Source organism: Rhinopithecus bieti, unplaced genomic scaffold, assembly GCF_001698545.2.
Source record: "Rhinopithecus bieti isolate Rb0 unplaced genomic scaffold, ASM169854v2 scaffold_24392, whole genome shotgun sequence".
NCBI lineage: Eukaryota > Metazoa > Chordata > Mammalia > Primates > Cercopithecidae > Rhinopithecus > Rhinopithecus bieti.
The window spans coordinates 560,617-581,529 of NW_016812542.1; the positions used below are offsets into that span (position 1 = coordinate 560,617).

Genomic DNA, 20,913 nt, shown 5'->3' on the forward strand with positions numbered 1-20,913 from the left:
CTTAAGGTTTTGCAAACACAGAGAGACTATAGTTTATGTATACAGTGTATTTTTAAGGTAACATTTATCTTAAAGTGTCCTTGCATTTAAAACAAAAACTATTGTTGTTATTATTATTATTATTATTATTATTATTATTATTATTGTAGTTCTTTTAGAAATTTCCTCTCAGAGTGTTTTATATGATTGGGGCATTCAGATTTTTTAACTTTTTTCTCGTCATGTGAAACAACTCTTCCTAAGGTACTTCTATATAGTTGTGTGCACGTTTTATGTAAAACATAGGCAAGATAAAAATGTGTTGAGCTACTTTCCAGTTTTGATTTCCAATCCCATCCCCTTCTCATCAAGGCTCTGAAGGAGTTAAAGCTCTGTCTGGAGCACAGAAGACAGATGAGAGCCATTTTCAGCTTGTCCTGTCCCCACTGACGCTCACTGAGTAGCACAGCATGGACTAGCGTGTTTCACACACACTCTGCCTGTCTGGGGAATGTACACATTGTCCTTCCAAAATCAAACTTATTAGCACATGTAGAAAAGGGTGACTGACTTTGGGGCAGCCTGGCACTCCGTGTTGTATTCTTGCTGCTGCGGTTCAAAGATTTAGAAGGTTTTGAACAGGATGCGAACATTTTAAATTGAATTTTTAGTTTGTAACCCTGCTTACCACAGTACTTGCTTGCACTTTAAATGTCAAGTTAGAACCTTGTCTTAAAATAAATTTAAATTCAATAATGTCTTTTTTAAAGTTGTTCATCCTTTGGGTCACGTTTTCTGCATAAAATCTCATTTGGAAGCCTTGAATTACAGCTATGACTCGTAGAGCTTTTGAGCATATTTAATGTTTTTGAGACATTATCAAAAGAAAAGAGTTCTAATTCATTGTAAACTATTTGGGGATCTGTTATTGCATTTAAATTGAGAAGACTGTTTTTTCTCAGAATAACCTTTATCTTCAGAAACTATTATGCAAGACAAAATGCTCTGCATTCTCTTCCCTATGCTAGATTATAATTCAGCTTGGACTTCAGTTTCATGTTTGTTCTATATGGTTGAGCTATACCTTGCCATGACTGTTTTGTTATAAGATACAGTAGTTGTTTTTATGTCATTACAGGTACAAAGAGTTTTTAAATTGTGTTATTTTCTTAATATTGTTTTATGTTGCATTTGTATATAAAGAAATATGTTAACTAATTCTCTATTTTAGGGCATTTTAAATGTCGGAAAAAAAACAAAAGTTGCAGAAAGATTTTTAACTCTTAATAAATTTCCTCAGACGGGGATATTCGTAAAAATCAAAATGCCCAGATAACTTTATTTAAAATATTTGTAATTATTTTCTACTCCTGTATAATATACTTGATGAAATCACCTTTTAAGTTACCATGTAACTATATCAGTTTCATTGGGAGCATTTTACAGATGGCTGCATTACAGAGTCCTTTCTATGGTGACAAAATGAATTTATACTCACTGTGTAAGAAGATAGAACAGTGTGACTACCCACCTCTTCCTTCAGATCACTATTCAGAAGAAGTAAGTCATTTTCAGTCCACATGTTCGTCTGTTGTCCATTTTGCTAACATTTTTATTTTATTAAGAAATTTTACTTTATCCAGAAATGAAAATGAATGGTATATGTAGCAGAACTAGCACATTTTATTCTGTTTTCATTTTCTTGGAGACTTGCTGTCTAAAGAGTTGACTCTGCAATTCATGATGTGTAGTAGACCACAACACAGCATGTGGTGTAAAATTGGCCACTTTCTAGGTGTGATAAGAATAGTAGCTGACTCTACAGTGTACTGAATAGTGCAAAGGGCAGAATTAATGCTCATACCTAGGCTCTAGTTAATCATCATGTCTGGTGGCCCTTCGTAACAGGGCTAACTCCTTATTCTTACAGTCCTAGACCAGCACACATTTGTAATTTTCTATTTTGGCAGAACTCCCCTTTCATCCATGTTTTCCAAAGCTCGAAACATGCATCTCTTAACTACATATCTCTGACCCTTATTCTTTAAGCTTTATCTTCCCTCCTTTGACAATACCTGTCCTATCATCACCTCACTGCTATACCCAGATTCTACTGGGGAAATGTTTCGAGGTTATCATTGTAGACATGTTTAAAAAGTGTATTAGCTGTGGCTGAAAATCTTAGGAGGCTACCTTATTAAGATCTGAGTCTGAATGCTTGCTTGCTTTGGTAACCCATTGAAGTGAGTTGTTTTGGCTCTACCCAGTGTCCAGTCTTTCATTGAACAAAACATCTCCCATTTTAGCCTAACGTATCATGATTTTACCAATATTTAAGGAGGATATATGCAGAATAGCAGTATCTCAGGTCAACTAAAATGTTTCATATTAGCACTTTATGGAATACTCATCAGGGACCTACCCAGAGAAAATAGTGTCTTGAGTTAGGACATTGCACCTTCTCATGAGCAACAGATTTTTTGCCTCAGGAAAATGGAAAGGAGAAAAGAAAAAATATAAAACACTTATAATGTTCACTTATTAGGTAATCATGTCAGTCTTCCTATTGTGAAACGAATAGCATTGGGTCTTAGTATTATGTAAGGAAATTTGAGTTCGTGTAACTTGAATAATAAATATCTCTAAAGAATTTTCACCACATGTAAAGCATTTGTGTTCCTATAATATAATAGGCACTTTTTCTTCTGGTAGTTTTGATACTGATAATCGGTGATGCCTGTTTTTTTCTCCATAACATTCGTATTCAGGTAATAAGAATAAACTGTTACACAGCAGTGATGATGATTTAAAAGTATTATCTTTATTTGATGTTAATACTATTATGTTAGCCATTTTTAATTACTATTTTGGGTATAGACTATAAATATGGCATTTCACAAAACCAACTTCAGAACTATAGGCCTGGAAATACAGTAGGGTGTGAACAATAATGCAAAATGATAGCAAGAATGTCAGGGGCCTTTCTTTGTTGTGTCATTCATGCTGTCTTCTTTTTTCCATGAAGCGCATGAATATTTCACATATCTGCATCCTCATCCCCTATTCTTCTTGACTAATTTTCAGACTGTCTGAATTTGCATTTCACATGGTAGCTGATTAGGAGATGCCGAGTGCAGCAGTGAAGCCTCAGCAGGCGGTTACCATGGTGACCTTCAGCAGGATTTTAATGATGATACCACTAGTGGTTCGTTGAAGTCGGCCTGCCTGCAGGGCTACTTCACTGCAGCTAAGTGTGAAGTTGGATATGCGGATTTTCAGCCAAGGGGCAAATATCAAAGTCTGGCCCAGATAGAAGGTCTTAGAGTTGGGAAAGGAAAATAGATTCCACTTTTTACTTCACTCTATATAGTTACCAGTTTCGAAAAGAGCTATAAAGCAAAACACATTATATGGTGTACTTTCCAAAAAAGTGTGATTCCTCGTATTGGTAAAATCTGTTGTCATTCCCGATGAAATAGAAAGCTGTAGTTTCTAGGTAAATGTGGAAAATAATTCTTACTAAAGAATTGAATATAAAAATATGCAGACTGTATAACAATGTTACTTTATTTAGTTATGTAGAAGAGTTCTCAAAACAAGAACTTTGAAATGCAGATGTGCTAATAAATATTTTCTGTCCTTAAGTAGGAACTCATTATTCAGAATTCATGGTAGCCAAAAATCCCAAATTTGGTAGGGCTATAATGTCTCAAATTTTTTTTTATAAAGTAGACTTTTTAGATCTTTTAAAAAATCCAAAATACCATTTAATTTGTTAGTATGGCAAAATACAGGAGCCAATAAAAGTGAAGTACAGAGTTTTCAACAGTGAACTTTTAATTAAAAGACAGTTTATTTTGTTAATTTTATGGCTACAATGATAACAGACTGTGTAACTATTTGAAAAATAATAAACAAGCAAATCAACTTATCAAATATGTATTTGAGAGCTTACCAAATTTATGTAACTACTGCCAAATTTTTAAGGTTACTGCCCAAACAAGATTTTACGGGAAGATTTCATGAGAATACTAGCTATACCTGCCAATCAGCCTCAGTTGATAGGAGTCCTAAGGAACCCTACACAATTCATTTTTAGATATAATCATTCTATTTAAGAACCCAGAGTTTAAAAGCTTGGAATTTTTCTTTTAATTTCCTATCTTATATTCTAAAACATATATAACAGTTAAGCATTAAAACAAAAAATGAGAAGTTTTAGAAAATAAGCCTGTATGTCAAATCTTTTTTTTTTTTTTTTTTGAATTATGCTAGTCTTAGTATGTACAAATAATTAGGGTTCTAGATTGATTTATTTCAGCTACACATGAATGATATTAGGGAATCTATATTTTATGGCTTACTTAAATATTTTTATTTCTGATTTCTTTTGGTATTTTGTGTTTTTTCCTTTTCTAGTAGTGATCTCATCCATGTATCAATGGGCAGTTACTATATTTAACACGAGTCCTGGGTTGAAAAGATAGATATCTTTCCTTAGATGTCTGTTAGTTTAAATGAAACTTGGTATTGGTGACAGTGAAGCAAACATTTACTTAGGTATAAGGAATTGTGACTCAAAAGGCCCGTCGTAAACTAACCTGGGCTCATCTCTCAAGAATTATTGATCATCGGATATTCTTTTCTTCTTTCTCTAACTCTTATCAATGCAAGTTCTACTAGAAGTTCCATGAATTTTCATGCTTTTATAGATGATGTTTCCTCTTTCTGAAATACCTCTTTTCCTGTTGTTTACCAAAGAAACTCATTCTTTTCCTTTCAAACACAGTTTGGACATAAAGTTTTCCTGCATAGTTTTCCCTGACCTCCTTTCTTCTCTCCCCAGTGCCTCCTCCCTTGGCAGTTATGCCATGTTGTAGTAGCTTCCTTGCATGGATGCCTCCCCCTGCAGACTGTCAAGCTCCTGCCCTTGAGGATCAGTAACTCTGCTGCTTATCTGTGTATCTCTAGGGCCTGGGACACATTTTTAAAGCCTTAGTAATTGATTGATTGATTGATTGATTGATTGAGGGAATGAGCATGGAAATCTCAGAGTTAGATTAAAGGATGAACTAATAAATGACAATTGAATGAGTGAGAGAAACTTTTCCAAAGAACTCTCTGTAGAATAAGGCAGAAAATTACTCACAAGATAGGTCAGAGGACGTGGATAGTTTTCTTTTATTGATATTACTTCTTATTCTATATAAGCACCATTTTCTCTATAATGCTGGGTGTCCATTTACTGGGAAATAAGATAAATATGCTGTTTTCCTTCAATTTCAGTACTTAATTTCTTTGAGAGACATTGGAATAGTCATCAAAATTATCTATTTGTTCACGAACTTGTCTCATGAAACTCTGAAAAACAATGGTAAATAGCTATATCGTTAATTATTTAGAAATTTAACTGATACTGTTAAAATGTCAGCATTAATATCAAACAAAATATATACTTCATTTCTTTCAATACTTTTTATTTGTTATTAAAAATTCCTAATTTAAATAGAGAAGTCATAAGAAAGGTTGACACAGTGGTATCTCAGTGGTTGCTTTAGCATAACATTTCTGGACTGGGTACAGTGGCTCGCGTCTGTAGTCCCAGCGCTTTGGGAGGCGGAGGCGGGCGGATCACGAGGTCAGATCGAGACCATCCTGGCTAACACGGTGAAACCCCATCTCTACTAAAAATGCAAAAAATTAGCTGGGTGTGGTGGCAGTCCCCTGTAGTCCCAGCTACACGGGAGACTGAGGCGGGAGAATGGCATGAACCTGGGAGGTGGAGCTTGCAGTGAGCCGAGACCGAGCCACTGCACTCCAGCCTGGGCAACAGAGTGAGACTCCGTCTCAAAAAAAAAAAAGGCGTAACATTTCTTCTCATGGTAGGTTTGAGGAGATAGATTTGGAAGAAAGTTCTGTAAGTTGAGTACGGGGTTTACAGATGAAAGTTTAAGAAATGGAAATGAGAAGGAAGGATAAAGGGTGCCCTTCATTGAAGAAAATTGAATAGAGATAAATTGAATACTAAAAATAATGCTTTGAGTGAAAAGGAAATTTAAGCACCTGTCAAACATTGGAAAGATAGTTAAAATGTTTTTAATAATTAGACTGTTAGTACAACAATGCTTGCTGATCTGAACTAGTGGTTATGGCAGATGTTTATTTAGTAGTAATTTTAAATGTATTATAAATAAGAAAAGACTGTTGAAGGATACAATATTTGTGGTTATTGTGATTATATTCTGATTACATTTTCAAAAACTTGATAGTTTAGTAAGTCTCATTAATGCTTTTTGTAGGTGAAGAAACCAACAAAATGTATTTTGGAATCGGAATTATTAACCCAGTGATCAGTTTCCACATTACTTAGTGTCTCTGTTGTTTTACATTAAATTTCTATTCATTTTATGACTTTATACCTCCAGCCCACAGATAGAAAACTGTTTTTTTAAAAAATCAAGTAATGAGCCTACTCAAAAAAATTATCCCATAAAATATCAACCTGAAAGGTCACATTCAATCAAATAACTAATAGAGAATGAATGAATCATAAACTTTTACCTCGTAAATGCTAATAAATATATTTTGGTTTTATCTCCTATTATTTTTGATTATTTTTGACTTTGTTTTCTTAGGTTGGACAGTGTCCCTCTCTCTTTTTTTTTTTTTTTTTTAAAGATAGAGAAAGGAGGCAGCAGGGGAGGGTTCTTCTGGCTTCTCCTGGAATAGGTTAGCCGTGCAGCCTGAATATCATTTCCTGCTGCTTCTTCAAATGTTTAAGAATTTCTGGCATTCCATCTTCCTATATTGTTGAAACAAGAAAGTGTCATGATTTCTGGAGTAGTATTAAAATGATACACAGGATTAAAAAGTACAGGTTTTTTTTCCTATGGTTGATTATGTATGTAATAGCAAAATAGTAAAAATTTTTAATTAACTAAACTGATTTTCAGATATTTATACAGGTTATTGGAGAATATAAGTATTATGTTGGCTTTGAATAAATTATAATACTGAATTTTTTTTCAACTTTTGAAATCATGTTTTCCTTTAACGCAATTATGAATTTCCCTGTTAAAGAAGGGCAATGGCAATCATTCCCATTTTTACATTATTAGTAAGTTAGAGACCTAGACAGATGTTTAGAGCAATACATTGGACTCGCGAGGTGCCCGTGCGGCATGGGCATCCCCGCCGTTTGTTTACAGGAAAACAGAGCCAAAGTAAAAACTCAGGTGTTTATGAATGAGCGTTTCATGAGTTTTACTTCTTAGACTTATAATTCTTTATTTTTCTCTCTCTGTTCTTATCCTTTTCACTCACAATATTTATCTGTGAATCCTCTTCCCTAGAGGCATAGCAGGTGGAGGGAAGAGCACGATGAGGCATTTGCTAGAACACTCTTCTGGCTCATGTAAACCAGGGGCAATGTGACCATTGAAAGGAAAGAATGAGGAAATGGCAGAAGGGTAGGAATTATTTCTATAGTATTTGTAGTATGAAAAACCAAGCATGTATCTCAAGATAGCAAATATGTTGATCCATATATATGTGTACAAAAAACGTTACAGTTTGTCATATTTACGTAATACTTTTGTTTTCAAATGGTCTACTGTTAAGGAAGGAAATCACTAAATGTAGACTTTAAAAATATAAACTGGATTTCAAACCCAATAATTTATAAATAATTTTTGTTTATTTTAAATTTAGAATATATTTAAAAGAGATTTTTAAGTGGAGTTAAGTCAGTAACAAAAATGACCCTTTGTTTTTAGTTCATGAAAAGAACTGCCTTATGTACAATAAGAAAAAAAAAACAAGAAAGTTAGTGAGATTATTTTTGCTTTTGAAGTTAAATTAAGTTTATAAAACTTTTTTATTCATCTGAGCAGTCCAGATATTTTTGGTTTGTAATTGCTAGATTTACAAATGTTAATAGATCTATGCAAATTTTCTGGAGTTGTTACTGGAAATAAATCAAGGTTGTTTAAGTTGGTGTTAGAGGATTTTTTTCTAATACATTTTCCCAAGATTATTTAAAAGAAGGACATTATTTTATATGGCACAAATGATGTCTGAAGGTGATTCTGTACAAATATTTCTGCAGTCTCTGCAACCATGTAATCAAATTCTAAGGTAAGAATATTTTACTTTAAAATGTAGAGAGAGATATATAATAAAATCAATAATATATAATTGAGCCATTATTTATTAAAATTAACAGTGTTATCTCAAACACTATTAATAACGTTCAATTTTCTTTCCTATAAATTGTTTCAGTAAATTTAATATTCTCATCACTTACAATATCAGTTGGCCACCTTGCTGAAAGTTGCCATATAAGATTAGATCTTTAAGCTTTGAATGTTCTATTTTTGTTTAAAAAATATAGTTAAGCAGTCTCTTTGTTCACCTATGCTTCTGAAGTGACACTGGGGACTTGCTCCTTGAAGACATGAATCCAAAACGGTGTCCTATATTTCACATGTCCTGTGGGATCCTACAAAATCATGTAACTTCTGTAAGACTTTCACGGTTTTCAGAAGACACTGAATGATCTTCAGCTGTGAAATGTAGACATTACATTACCTTATATCTGCGTAAGATTACTTTCTTTTCCCTTTCCCTTTACCCCCAAGTCAATCACTAGTGACACTTTGGTGTACAAGTTGGATACGCCTAATCATTTTGTATAAATATCTAAAGCTCCAAAATATAGTGTACTTTAATGTATTAGACCCACTTTGGGGTGCTAAAATGCGTCCTTGGGTAGATGGAAATTGGGTATATCCGGGAGGCTGACATAACATAATTGGTCTCAGAGGGATTAAGATGGGGGTGAAAAAGAAACAGTACCAATAGCACTAGTCTTTATTATTCTGTTGAGAATTGTGTTAGTGACCTAAAGCTATAATGCACAAAGAGCCCTATTGTTATTACCTGTACGTGCCTGAACTTGATCTGTAATTGGGTTATCACCCTGACAACAATGACTGTTAACACTGTCTTCTTTTTAATATTTCTGATATCAACCTATTTGCTTTGATATCTCTTTAGAAATATATAGATCAAAATATATTAGTATTTTCTCTACTTTATTGAGAACATTCATTAATTTCCTTATGGTTAATGACCTATAATCCCTTAGGAATGTTGTAGAAAATCCATTTTTTTTTACTTTATATACTTTGTTTCATTTAAGCGTTTCTGTGTTGCTTTTAAATTTTGTGAAGCATCTGAATTAAACAGTTTTCTCTGATTTTGCAAAGGCTTTTGTATGTTCAGACCTTTACTTTTGCCTTATTTTAACATATTATATAAAACAATTTTATAAAAGCAACGAAGTGGACATTTTTTACAAACAAGTAGAAAGTGATGCAAACTAAATTTTCTGAGATAACATTAACCCTGAAATGCTTACTTAGTTGTATTTATTCTTATTAATGTTGTAATATCTACTGATACTGGAATTATTTCTAAAATTTAAAGCAATAAATGGAAAACTAACTCCCTCAATTTAAGGACAAGAAATGTTTTGAGCAAGTGATTGACTAATATTATTAGAAATTGAAACCTGACGTGAAGGAATAGATAGGAAATTCTTAATGTTATTATCTGATCACATTTTCCTTGAACATGGTTAATAATATAGTACTTAGAATCATTGCACAGTATTGGATAAATGTTAAAAGTTTTTAAAATAACTTTATTCCTTCCAGAGGTTAACAGAAACTTTTTAAAAATGTAAAATAAACACTGAGGGAGATGTCTAAGATGTTTGTCTCATTTTGATTATTTGACATCTGAAAAAAAAAAAAACTTAGAGGCATTTCTTATGTTCATCAGGTCACTATGTAAGTTTAAAATCCAGAGTAAAGAAATTGTTCTGTGGCAAAAATGAAGTATATTTCATTTGGAGAGAGTTTACTGGCATTTTCATGAGTCAGATTAGAAATAACATTAAAATTATCCCTCTAGTCATAATATCTGAATATTTTGGTGTCATCATTTAAATATATCTCTTACAGATAAAGTAGGCCTGTATCTTATTGGGAGTTTTGCAGAACTCTAGAGAAAATTTTTTGGTTTGTTTTTTGATCAGAATTGGCCTATGAAATGTGAAGGCAGATCCATTAATTTTAGAAACCCGAGGAACTGGTGTTAGAGCTAACATTCTTTTGAAAATCTAATAGCCCAACAATCTATCTTTGACTGTGTGGAAGGTCACCCCACCTTTGTGCAGAGGTGGCCGTGAGAGGCCCTGCAGATCAAGTTAGAATTTTCCCCAGCAGTATAATATAGTACTGTATATAAAAGCTTGGGCGCTGGAGTTAGACTGCTTTGGTTCAAATCTAGGCTTTGCCTCTTATGCCTTTGTGGCCTTAGGAATGTTACTACTCTGTAAAATTGTGCATACCAGTAGTGTCCACCCCATCATAGAGTTTTTATGAAGGTTGAGTAAATTAAATCATGTAAAATGCATAGAATGATTCATAAATATTAAATATTAGCTTTTAGGAAATAGTTTTTCTTTACTTGAGCACTGGAACTAGCATTTAGTTGAAACCCTAGAGTTATCTCAAAGAGCATAAGGAGATATCTTTTGATCTGAAAATGTTCAGGGGACTGTATTTTCAGTTTTCCATTGGAGTCTTAGAAAAACTAATAATTCTGTGGAATATCTAAGTCTAAGTACTATAACCCCAGATATGTTCCCTAGCTGCAAAAAGTGACCCCTTGGTAACCACGAGTCAAACTATTACGTATATTTAACATTGTAAAAATGGGTTTTTATCTTCTTCTTATTAATAAATTTTAAACCCTAGTTCTTAATACAGTTCCTGGTTTATAATACACAGGTGACTATTTTATCCTCCTATTCATGATGGCAGGGGCACAAATAACTCTACCATCTTCAAGTGGTATTATAATTTTGTATTCATTAAAAGAAGAAGGGGTGAGATGTGACCTTGTTTATAATTGTTATTTAGTCTTATAGGAGACTATTCATGGATCCATATGAATTCACATTTTTAAACCAAATTATTAACATTAAAGGCATGAAACTTAGTCTCTGGTTGTTTATAACATAAAAGTAGATTACTTGTGATTTTTCCCTTTATGATACCAAAAGGCTTTTGCAACTTATTTTCCCCCCACTAGAGTAACAGGTCTATTTAAGTATATCTTTAGAACAACAAATCATTATCTCATAAATACCAAGGAAAATAACATCAAATTCAGAATTCAGCCTATATAGATCTCCTATTATATAATTTACAATCCACTTTTCTTTAAAAATATTTGAGATAATTTATTGCAATGGACTTGACTTACCTGTTGTTAAAAAGGATATTTAAGTAAAATTCAGAACCAGGGATAGAAGGGAATGTAAATGTGTACCTGTTATGACCAACAGACTTGCTGTGATTGAGGTTCTCATTTAGTTATTGCTTCCTTTATCTCATGGCACAAAGGGAAACACAGTAAGCAAGTTAGTTTCTGCTTATAAGGGGGAAATATACTATTAATAGTACCTCACAGAAGACAACGTTTTCTCCTACTAAGTTATGGTAAAAATATCTCATATGAAGATCTGTGAGTAATGTTGAAGACACTGCTTAGTACATTGCAGCAAATACCTAAGTGATGTTTGATAAAATCCAAAAGCAAGTATCAAAGCACAGTTTTGGAAAGGCACTTTGTCAGCAGGATAAACAAATGTGCTCCCAGGATGCAGCTTTCTGGTGGTCGAATTTAATTAAAGGATAGAACTTAGATTATCCAAAGTTGTAAAGATGACTTTTATTCATTACAGAGTATTCCCTAAATTTTAATTCTCAAGAAGAATTTGATAGGACCCACTACATGGCACACTATTTAAGGTTATATACTCTTTGACAAGAACCTGGATTCTACTCTGCTGATTTGCTTAAGGGAAAACAAACAACATGTCAGGTGGACACCCTTAGTGAAATTTGAGCCATCTTACCTCTGTGTTCACTGAATAAAAGTCAGACCAATCTCTGAGTGGAATAAACTAACTATGTTACATTCTCGATTCTGTGATGACCTGTTAATATCTAGTCACTCATGTCTCCTGACTGGAACTCAGATACCTTAAATCAAGTGGCATCCTTTTATAATGGAAATGATTTGAAATTAGTGTTACTAATAATCATCATGTATATATAGCTGTATTAAGCATCATGAGAAATTCAAACCAAAAGACCAAGTAAGTAAAAGTAGAAGTAAACAAGCTGTCAACAATGGCAAGTGGCAAAAGACCTGCATGAAAAAAATCAAATACCTTGGGTTCCAACTCAAGTTCCACCATTAATTTTTTAATTCATTCTTGGATTTTTCATCTATAAAATGAGACTGTTGTGGGAGATTACAGTGCTTTAAAAATAGCTGTTAAAATTATATGGAAGATTTTGTAAAATGATAAGTTCTATATAAATATGGTACAATACAGAATGATACCTACCATTAAGCAAGACTAAATCAACACATGAGTATTGAAGAGAACCATACAATTAAAAATGATTGTTTAATGTAGGTTAACAACTTTTTACTTGAGCTATCTCCTTTATCTTCATAATCTAGATCTGGTAGAGTCACAAAAGTTATTTAATGTATACAATTCAGTTATCTCGATATGAATGCAGAATTAAACCCAAAATTCAGGAATTCATATTTCTGCCCAAATCCCAGTGTGTCAGTGTCTCAAATGTGATGACTTCAAAAACTCAAAGTGTCCTTCTTGCCCTCTTCAGGCCACACCTCTTTTAGCGTTACCACTTCTGTTATCTCATTTCAGATACCCTGGTGAATACTTCTGATGAATACTATTTCTTGCCTGAAATCTTAGAGGAACTTAATTGAGCATTCTGCTGGCATTGTTCTCTTTTTGCCTGTCTTTATACCAAGAAAATATGTGCTGAAGCACAACTCTAATGATCTCTCCCTCTTGCCTTAAATACCAATTTCCCATTGTCTATGTGAATAGATTTGAAATCCCTTAAGTCTTTTCTTTGACCTCAGCTTATCATTTTATCTCTGTTGCTCCGCATTCATGCAAAAGTACTTGCCATGCTTTTACACACATCATACTTTCTTTGGCCAAGAATCAAGGTTCATTCTGTTACCTCTGCTTAGAATTCTCTCCACCCCTTTTGTATATTAAGATTATGGTCTTGCTTCAAACCTCAGCTCAGATGCCATCTCCACAAAACCTTTTCTTTTTTCCTCAGCCAGAAGTTACCTATTCATTCTTTCATTCATTCGGCAAGCCAGTGAGTACTTACTGTTCATCCAGTATCCATCCTCTAGATCTTGCAGTTTAATAGAAGAAAACAGACATTTAATGAAGTGCAATAAAGTGTTATAAGGACCTTAATATGTGAAGGGTACACTGGGGGCCAGGTAGAATAGAGTAAGTTCCAAATAGCAAATACAGTAATGAGGAAGGACTTTAGAGAAGAGATACTCAGCGAGGAGATGCATGGGTCAGGCAGACAGGTGAGAGAGTTAGGGGATTTGAGGGAGGTGTTATAAGCAGAGGAGCAGCATACACAAAGATGTAGGGGCATGAAGCAGTTTGGTAAGCACAGAACTATAAGTGCTTTATTACGGTTAGAAAATAAGGTGGGGTGGGGGAAGGGAGGAGGAATTTGCGGCTAAATAGGAGCCTGGAAAGGGAAGCAGGAGACTGATTTTAGTGGCTCATATTATGCCATGCTAAGGGCCTTAGCTTTTCTAAGAGGTATGGGGAGCCATTGAAATGCTTAAAGTTGAAGCATCACCTGGCTAGTTAGGCAGTGCTAGGGAAATTGGAAGACAACCAAAAGCAAAGCCGTCAGTTGGAAGACTGTTCCAAGAGTGTGGCAGTGGAGATGGTGTGGCAAAAACAAACACAAGATTTAAGGAGCCTGGGACCAATAGGACTGATTGCTGACGGTTAGGCAGGTAGGAAGGAAGTATGATGAGATGTTTGGTATGAATTCCAAATTTTTGACTTAAGAAGTTGGAGGTGCTGTTAGGAAGAGCTGGTTAGGGGAGAAAAAAATACTAAGATTTCAGTTTTCAACATGTTTAATGTGAATATTTATGTGCAACTGTACTCAGAAGGCAGTTGGAGGTGTGGGAACAGAGCCTGCAAAGAGATCTAGGCTGGAGACAGATGTCTGTGTTCCTCAGCGTGTTGGTGGTTATTGAAGGTGTGGGAGTAAGTGCAGTTGTTGAAGATAAGAAGGAAGAGTGAAATGGGAAAAGAGCTAAGAAAAGGAAAATATTCAGGGCATACCAACATTTGGTAGATTTTTCAAAGGTAGATAAACCTACAAAAGAAGCTAGGAAGAAAACGTCACAGAAGTTAAAGTCTAGGCCGGAACTGAATGATGTAAATCCAAAAGGATAGGACTGACCAGGATGAAGGGGATTGGAAATGGTTCCAGTCAAATCAAACACAACCGTACTGGAGGAAGGGAGGGAGAGACCCAGAAGGACAGGAGCGTGTGCTTACATTTCTGATGTGACACAGCATTTTAAGAAAACGCTGTGTCCTTGGAAGACAGAAACTAAATTGGTATGAAAGTGAAGATTACAACCAGATAATCAAAGAGATTTGTATTGATTCACATCAAATAAACATGAAAGTGACCCAAGATGAGGGTTGCATTACTTGGAATGGAGAAAGATACTGTCAGCTGTGTGGATATCAATACCTCCATGAACGAGGTACAACTCATAGTTAAACAGATTTTAGAAAAAGAGAAAGGTAATTATTTTCCTCTTCTGGGCAGCTGTACTTAATCTTTTACCTTTATCTCACAGATATCTCTTGAGATACCTATCACTTTGTAGTTTATAATAGAATTATTTCTATGATTTCCTACAGTCACATTAGTTTCTTTGTTCCTTCTCTCTTCCCCTAGATTGTAAGCTGTTTAAGGCCCTGTGCTGTATATTTTTCATTATTGCTTTATCTTTACTACCTAACAAAGTGTCTGGTACATAATAAATACTTCATTGGAAACTATTGAATGAACAATTGAATGAAAGGATGAAAATGGAAGAGAGGGACAAAAAGAAAGAACGAAAGAGTCAGGTGGTTAGAAAGGAAAATGAGTCATTCTCTCACTTCTCATCCTGGACCGCAAGCCTTCCCTTGTGGACAGGTCCTTTGTCTTATCCGGTGCCATCCAGTGCCACCAGCATAGTGTCTCTTGCAGAGTAGATCATCTAGAAATGTGGTTGGAGTGGGTAAGTGGGAGCATTCCCAAAGCATATTTTAATTTCATAGGTTTTCTTTCTTTTTATATTTCATTAATTTTTAAATGTAACAAATAATTGAAAAGTTATCAACAGATTATTTGATTCATAAATAAAGTATACATGTTCTATATTTCATATATCTGATTTTATATGGTGATATCTCTGTTGATTCTTCTGGAAAAGGAAACTCTTCATGACAAAAGATTCAATCAATAAGTTGGGGAGGGAAAACAGACTCCACGGTGCTTTTGCTCTGCCTACCCCTAGGTCTCCAATTGACCTGTCATCCCTTTGAAAGGCCATCCTTAAAGGAGCAGTTAAGAAGCAACTGCTCACTGCCACTCCCACTACCTATTTACCTTATTCTTTGTCTTTCTCCCTTTTTGTTATTCCCAATTCTTGTCTTTTTACTTTGGTGAACTAGAGAATCACTGTCTTCTTCAACTAAAGTTGCATCATTATATCTCTAATCTTGGTTTTTCCTTGTGCCAGGAGAACTTAAGGACCAGTCATTCATTCTCAGTGGATGTTCTACCCTGTTCTGAATTATTACACAGGAAAAGTAAGGTTTCTGAACCAGCTTGAAGGATGTGGCAGTGTTAGGAAGTCAAAAAATTGTTACTGCATGCATCTACTTGTATTTTAGCTAAATATAATTAATTTTTTGTTCCACGGTTTTCTTTTCCTGCCATTCTTTTCTGCTTTCTTTCTTGTTTTTATCTCTGAAGAAAATATCTGACAGCTAGATGACCCATTAGAACACATTATCTTTTAAAATATGTGTCATTATATGAGTGCTTTTTCCACTTTCTTTTGCATTGTGTATGACTGGATATATTTATATTTGTTTGTTTTTTTGTAACCTGGTAAAATGCCAGTCACTTTCTGATGTAAATTTCTCTTAGATCACCATAATAAAATGCCTTGTGTATGGCTGTACCCCTTAAGGGTTTTTAATGCTGTTCTCTGCTCTTTTGCAAGGAATATAAATTAAAATCTTCAGGCTCTCCCAGTGGGTGTAACATTACTATGAAACATTGTTGAATTTCCAAGTGTAGCTAAAATTGATTCATTAAATTTCATTCTGCTAGAATCATAAAATGTAAGAGATTAGGACTAGAACAGCCCTTATAGGTCATACACTCCAACCTCGCTGTTTAATAGATGAAGAAATGAACCTCCAGAGACAGTGACTTACCCAAGGGCACAGGGTTACACAGTGCCTTCAACAAGACTGGTTTCCATTTCACTGTACTCTTCACCAAACCCTGACCCTACATCTGGTAGACTCTTTTATCCACCTCCTCTTTCAGAATGACATTTCTCAATGCCACTAGCCTTCTCCATAGCACTAGCAACATATTCAGCCCACGCTTTTTAATCACCACTTGTATTTCCTCTGGTTGAAAGTTATTTTATGGTAGAAATGGAGAACTATGAAGAAATTGTGCTAATTTGAAAATTTACGAAGTGCGAATATCGTGGCCAGAAAGTTAATGTAAATTTTTGAAAATGTCTAAATCGTTCCTGAAGACAGTCCTACAAAGCAAAATAATCTAGTTTTTCCTCTTAGTTTATTGTCTTTGGAAGATCATATACAATGTTATAACACATAGTTTCGTAAACTGATGGAAATTAGAATTGAGAATAAAATCCTGTATTCTTCTACCCGATGGATTGAGGACCATATAGGAGGGTACTTTCTTAATTTATTGAAATCTGCTTTTATTCTATGATATAAATAGTATAAAATAGTAAACATCAACTCTCATCTATAAAGTGACAACATTTAAATACTCTATACACAATTGAGGATTGGAATAATACTTATAACTTCCCTTATAATTTATTATAATTAGTTTAAAGGAGTTTTTTTTCTCTAATACAAAATTTAACATAAAACTTTTGATCTATATTTGCACAAAATGGTTCATTATAAATATGTCTACTCTAATTGCCTTCTATTTAAATTTACAATTAAGTCTGTTGTAGTAGATTCTTGATCAAATCTACTACATGTATGTAGTACATACATACTAAATATGTATGTGTGCATTTACAGTTAACTTGGAGACTTATAGTTACAAGCCTAGTGTCCTCAGTGACTGCAATCTTCTGATTAAACTCTGAAAAAAAAAAAAACAGAGTCCATTTTAAAGCCTCTGATTGTGGAAAATACTTCTTGGTTGACATTAATACTGTCCATTCAATGAACTTCATAGAACGTTTAACTTATTGTAAAATCATTGGCAGCAGTCTTATGTATATTTCTAGTACAGTAAATGTTTAGTCAGAAAATGTACTTTCCTTGTAAAGTCTATAGCTATTCGTAATTTCTTCCTTTCAGTCAGCTAACCAAAAACGGTTGTCTTAATCAGGTTTGATTGTTTTTCCTTCTTCACAGCTCCGACAGTTAGTTAATATGTGCATCAACCCAGATCCAGAGAAGCGACCAGACGTCACCTATGTTTATGACGTAGCAAAGAGGATGCATGCGTGCACTGCAAGCAGCTAAACATGCAAGATCATGAAGAGTGTAACCAAAGTGAAAGTATTTTGTGCAAGTCATACCTCCCCATTTATGTCTGGTGTTAAGATTAATATTTCAGAGCTAGCGTGCTTTGAATCCTTAACCAGTTTTCATATAAGCTTCATTTTGTACCAGTCACCTAAATCACCTCCTTGCAACCCCCAAATGACTTTGGAATAATTGAGTTGCATGTTAGGAGAGAAAATGAAACATGATGGTTTTGAATGGCTAAAGGTTTATAGAATTTCTTATACTTTTCTGCTGATAAATTGTGTTTAGATAGACTGTCAGTGCCAAATATTTAAGGTGCAGCTTGGCACACATCAGGATAGGCTCAAACCTGAGAAAAAGTATCTGAACATGTGACTTGTTTCTTTTTTAGTAATTTATGGACATTGAGATGAACACAATTGTGAACTTTTGTGATGATTTTATTTTTAAATGTTTGAAGTACTAGTTTTAGTTCTTAGCAGAGTAGTTTTCAAATATGATTCTTATGATAAATGTAGACACAAACTATTTGAGAAACATTTAAAACTCTTAGCTTATACATTCAAAATGCAACTATTAAATGTGAAGATTTGGGGACAAAATGTGAGTCAGACACTGAAGAGTTTTTTGTTTTGTTTTAATATTTTTGATATTCTCTTTGCATCGAAATGGTATAAATGAATCCATTTAAAAAGTGGTTAAGGATTTGTTTGGCTGGTGTGATAATAATTTTTAAAGTTGCACATTGCCCAAGGCTTTTTTTGTGTGTTTTATTATTGTTTGTACATTTGAAAATATTCTTTGAATAACCTTGCAGTACTATAATTCAATTTCTTTATAAATTTAAGTGTATTTTCACTCATAATTGTACACTATAATATAAGCCTAAGTTTTTATTCGTAAGTTTTATTGAAGTTCTGATTGGTCCCCTTCAGAAATTTTTTTATATTATTATTCAAGTTACTTTCTTATTTATATTGTATGTGCATTTTATCCATTAATGTTTCATACTTTCTGAGAGTATAATACCCTTTTAAAAGATATTTGGTATACCAACACTTTTCCTGGATTGAAAACATTTTTTTTTTTAACTTTTTAAAATTTGGGCCACCCTGTATGCATGTGTTTGGTCATGTTAAAGAGGAAGAAAGGATGTGTGTTATACTGTACCTGTGAATGTTGATACAGTTACGATTCATTTGACAAGGTTGTAATTCTAGAATATGCTTAATAAAATGAAAACTGGCCATGACTATAGCCAGAATTGTTATAAGATTAACATTTCTATTGAGAAGCTTTTGAGTAAAGTACTGTATTTGTTCATGAAGATGACTGAGATGGTAACACTTCGTGTAGCTTAAGGAAATGGGCAGAATTTCGTAAATGCTATTGTGCAGATGTGTTTTCCCTGAATGTTTTCGTATTAGTGGTGACCAGTTTCTCACAGAGTTGTGAAGCCTAAAGGCCAAGAGGAAGTCACTGTTAAAGGACTCTGTGCCACCTTACAACCTTGGATGAATTATCCTGCCAACGCGAAAACCTCATGTTCAAAGAACACTTCCCTTTAGCCGATGTAACTGCTGGTTTTGTTTTCATACGTGTTTTCTTACACTCATTTGAATGCTTTCAAGTTTTGTAAACTTAAAAAATGTATAAAGGGCAAAAAGTCTAAACTCTTGTTTTTTGAAATCTAATCAGTTATGTATGGTTTCCGAAGGGTAATTTTATTTTGGAATAGGTAAAGGCAATCTGTTGTTTGTTTTTTTCCTGAGGGCTAGATGCATTGTTTTTGTCACACTCTTAGTGACTTTTAACATTTATACTGAGCATCCATAGATATATTCCTAGAAGTATGAGAAGAATTATTCTTATTGACCATTATTGTCATGTTCATTTTAATGTAATATAATTGGGATGAAATGTTCTCTGGTTGGAACAGATACTGTCTTTTTTTTCTTGCAATCTTTAAGAATACATGGATCTAAAATTGATTAGCTTGACCTCTCAAAGTGACTAAGATTTAAGCTTTTCTTCTCAGTGAATGTATCTGCTAGAAGGAAATAGCTGGGAAGAATTTAATGATCAGGGAAATTCGTTATTTCTACATGTGGAAACTTTTGCTTCGAATATTGTATCTTTTAAATTTAAATGTTCATATTTTCCTGAAGAAACCACTGTGTAAAATCAAATTTTAATTTTGAATGGAATAATTTCAAAGAATTATGAAGATGATTTGAAGCTCTAATTTATATAGTCACCTATTAAATGTTCTTTATATGTGTTCATAAGTAAATTTTATATTGATTAAGTTAAACTTTTGAATTCATTTGAGGAGCAGTAAAATGAAAGCTATATCTATTCTAAACCTTATTTAGACATTGGTACCAGTTACCCAGGTGAAAATATGGAGTAACTTTATTTTGTGAGGTAAGGTTTAGGAATGGTGGATGAAGGGTATCTCTATATAAATAAAGTGCTCAACAATGTGCAATGATTGTAAATTTAGTAAGATATTACAGCCATTTCATGAATGCTTTACCATTCAACATAGTATCTATTACAAAACACCTTTCTTGTATCCATATATTTCAGGTGTTGCTGTTAACATTTACTATGATATTTATTTTAACCAAAATGTTATTCACATTAAATGTTTATTCTTTAAAATGAATGTATTATGTTTTAACCCACAAATGCATACTTACCCTGTGCCTCATATTTCAATAGTACTGTAATATGGACATCTTTTGTGAAATACTTTTATTTTGTTATGCTTTAAATATACATACAAAAGAATTTCTGTTATTAGCTTTGGAAATTGTACAATATCCTAATATAAACAAAATATAAAATAAAATGAATACAGTAAAATATCTGAGTTTCTATGATTTTCCCCTAAAGTTTTCCATTTTTTATTTTACTTAATGTACAGAAACAGTTCTTACACATTTTCATAACTGCCATTTTGGAGAAGCATAAGAATTGGAATAGACAAGGATGATAACAGAGATTACACGAATCCTAAAAAGTAGTTTTATCAACATGCATTAAACTAAAGCACATCTTCATGTTCTCTTCAGGACATCATTTTCTGTTTTTGAATGAGAAAAGTTTTCTAAAAGGTAAAAAAAAAA

General features: G+C 33.6%; 1 protein-coding gene across 1 annotated transcript in view; it reads left to right on the top strand.

Moving 5' to 3' along the window:
* NEK7 (NIMA related kinase 7) overlaps nucleotides 1–20,650 on the top strand; it is a 155,672-nt gene extending 135,022 nt beyond the window's left edge. Inside the window, 2 exon segments of the mRNA XM_017896562.1 lie at nucleotides 1,426–1,539; nucleotides 17,663–20,650. Coding sequence (XP_017752051.1) covers nucleotides 1,426–1,539; nucleotides 17,663–17,773 — 225 coding nt within the window. The 3' untranslated portion in view covers nucleotides 17,774–20,650.
* The last annotated feature ends 263 nt before the right edge of the window (nucleotides 20,651–20,913 follow it).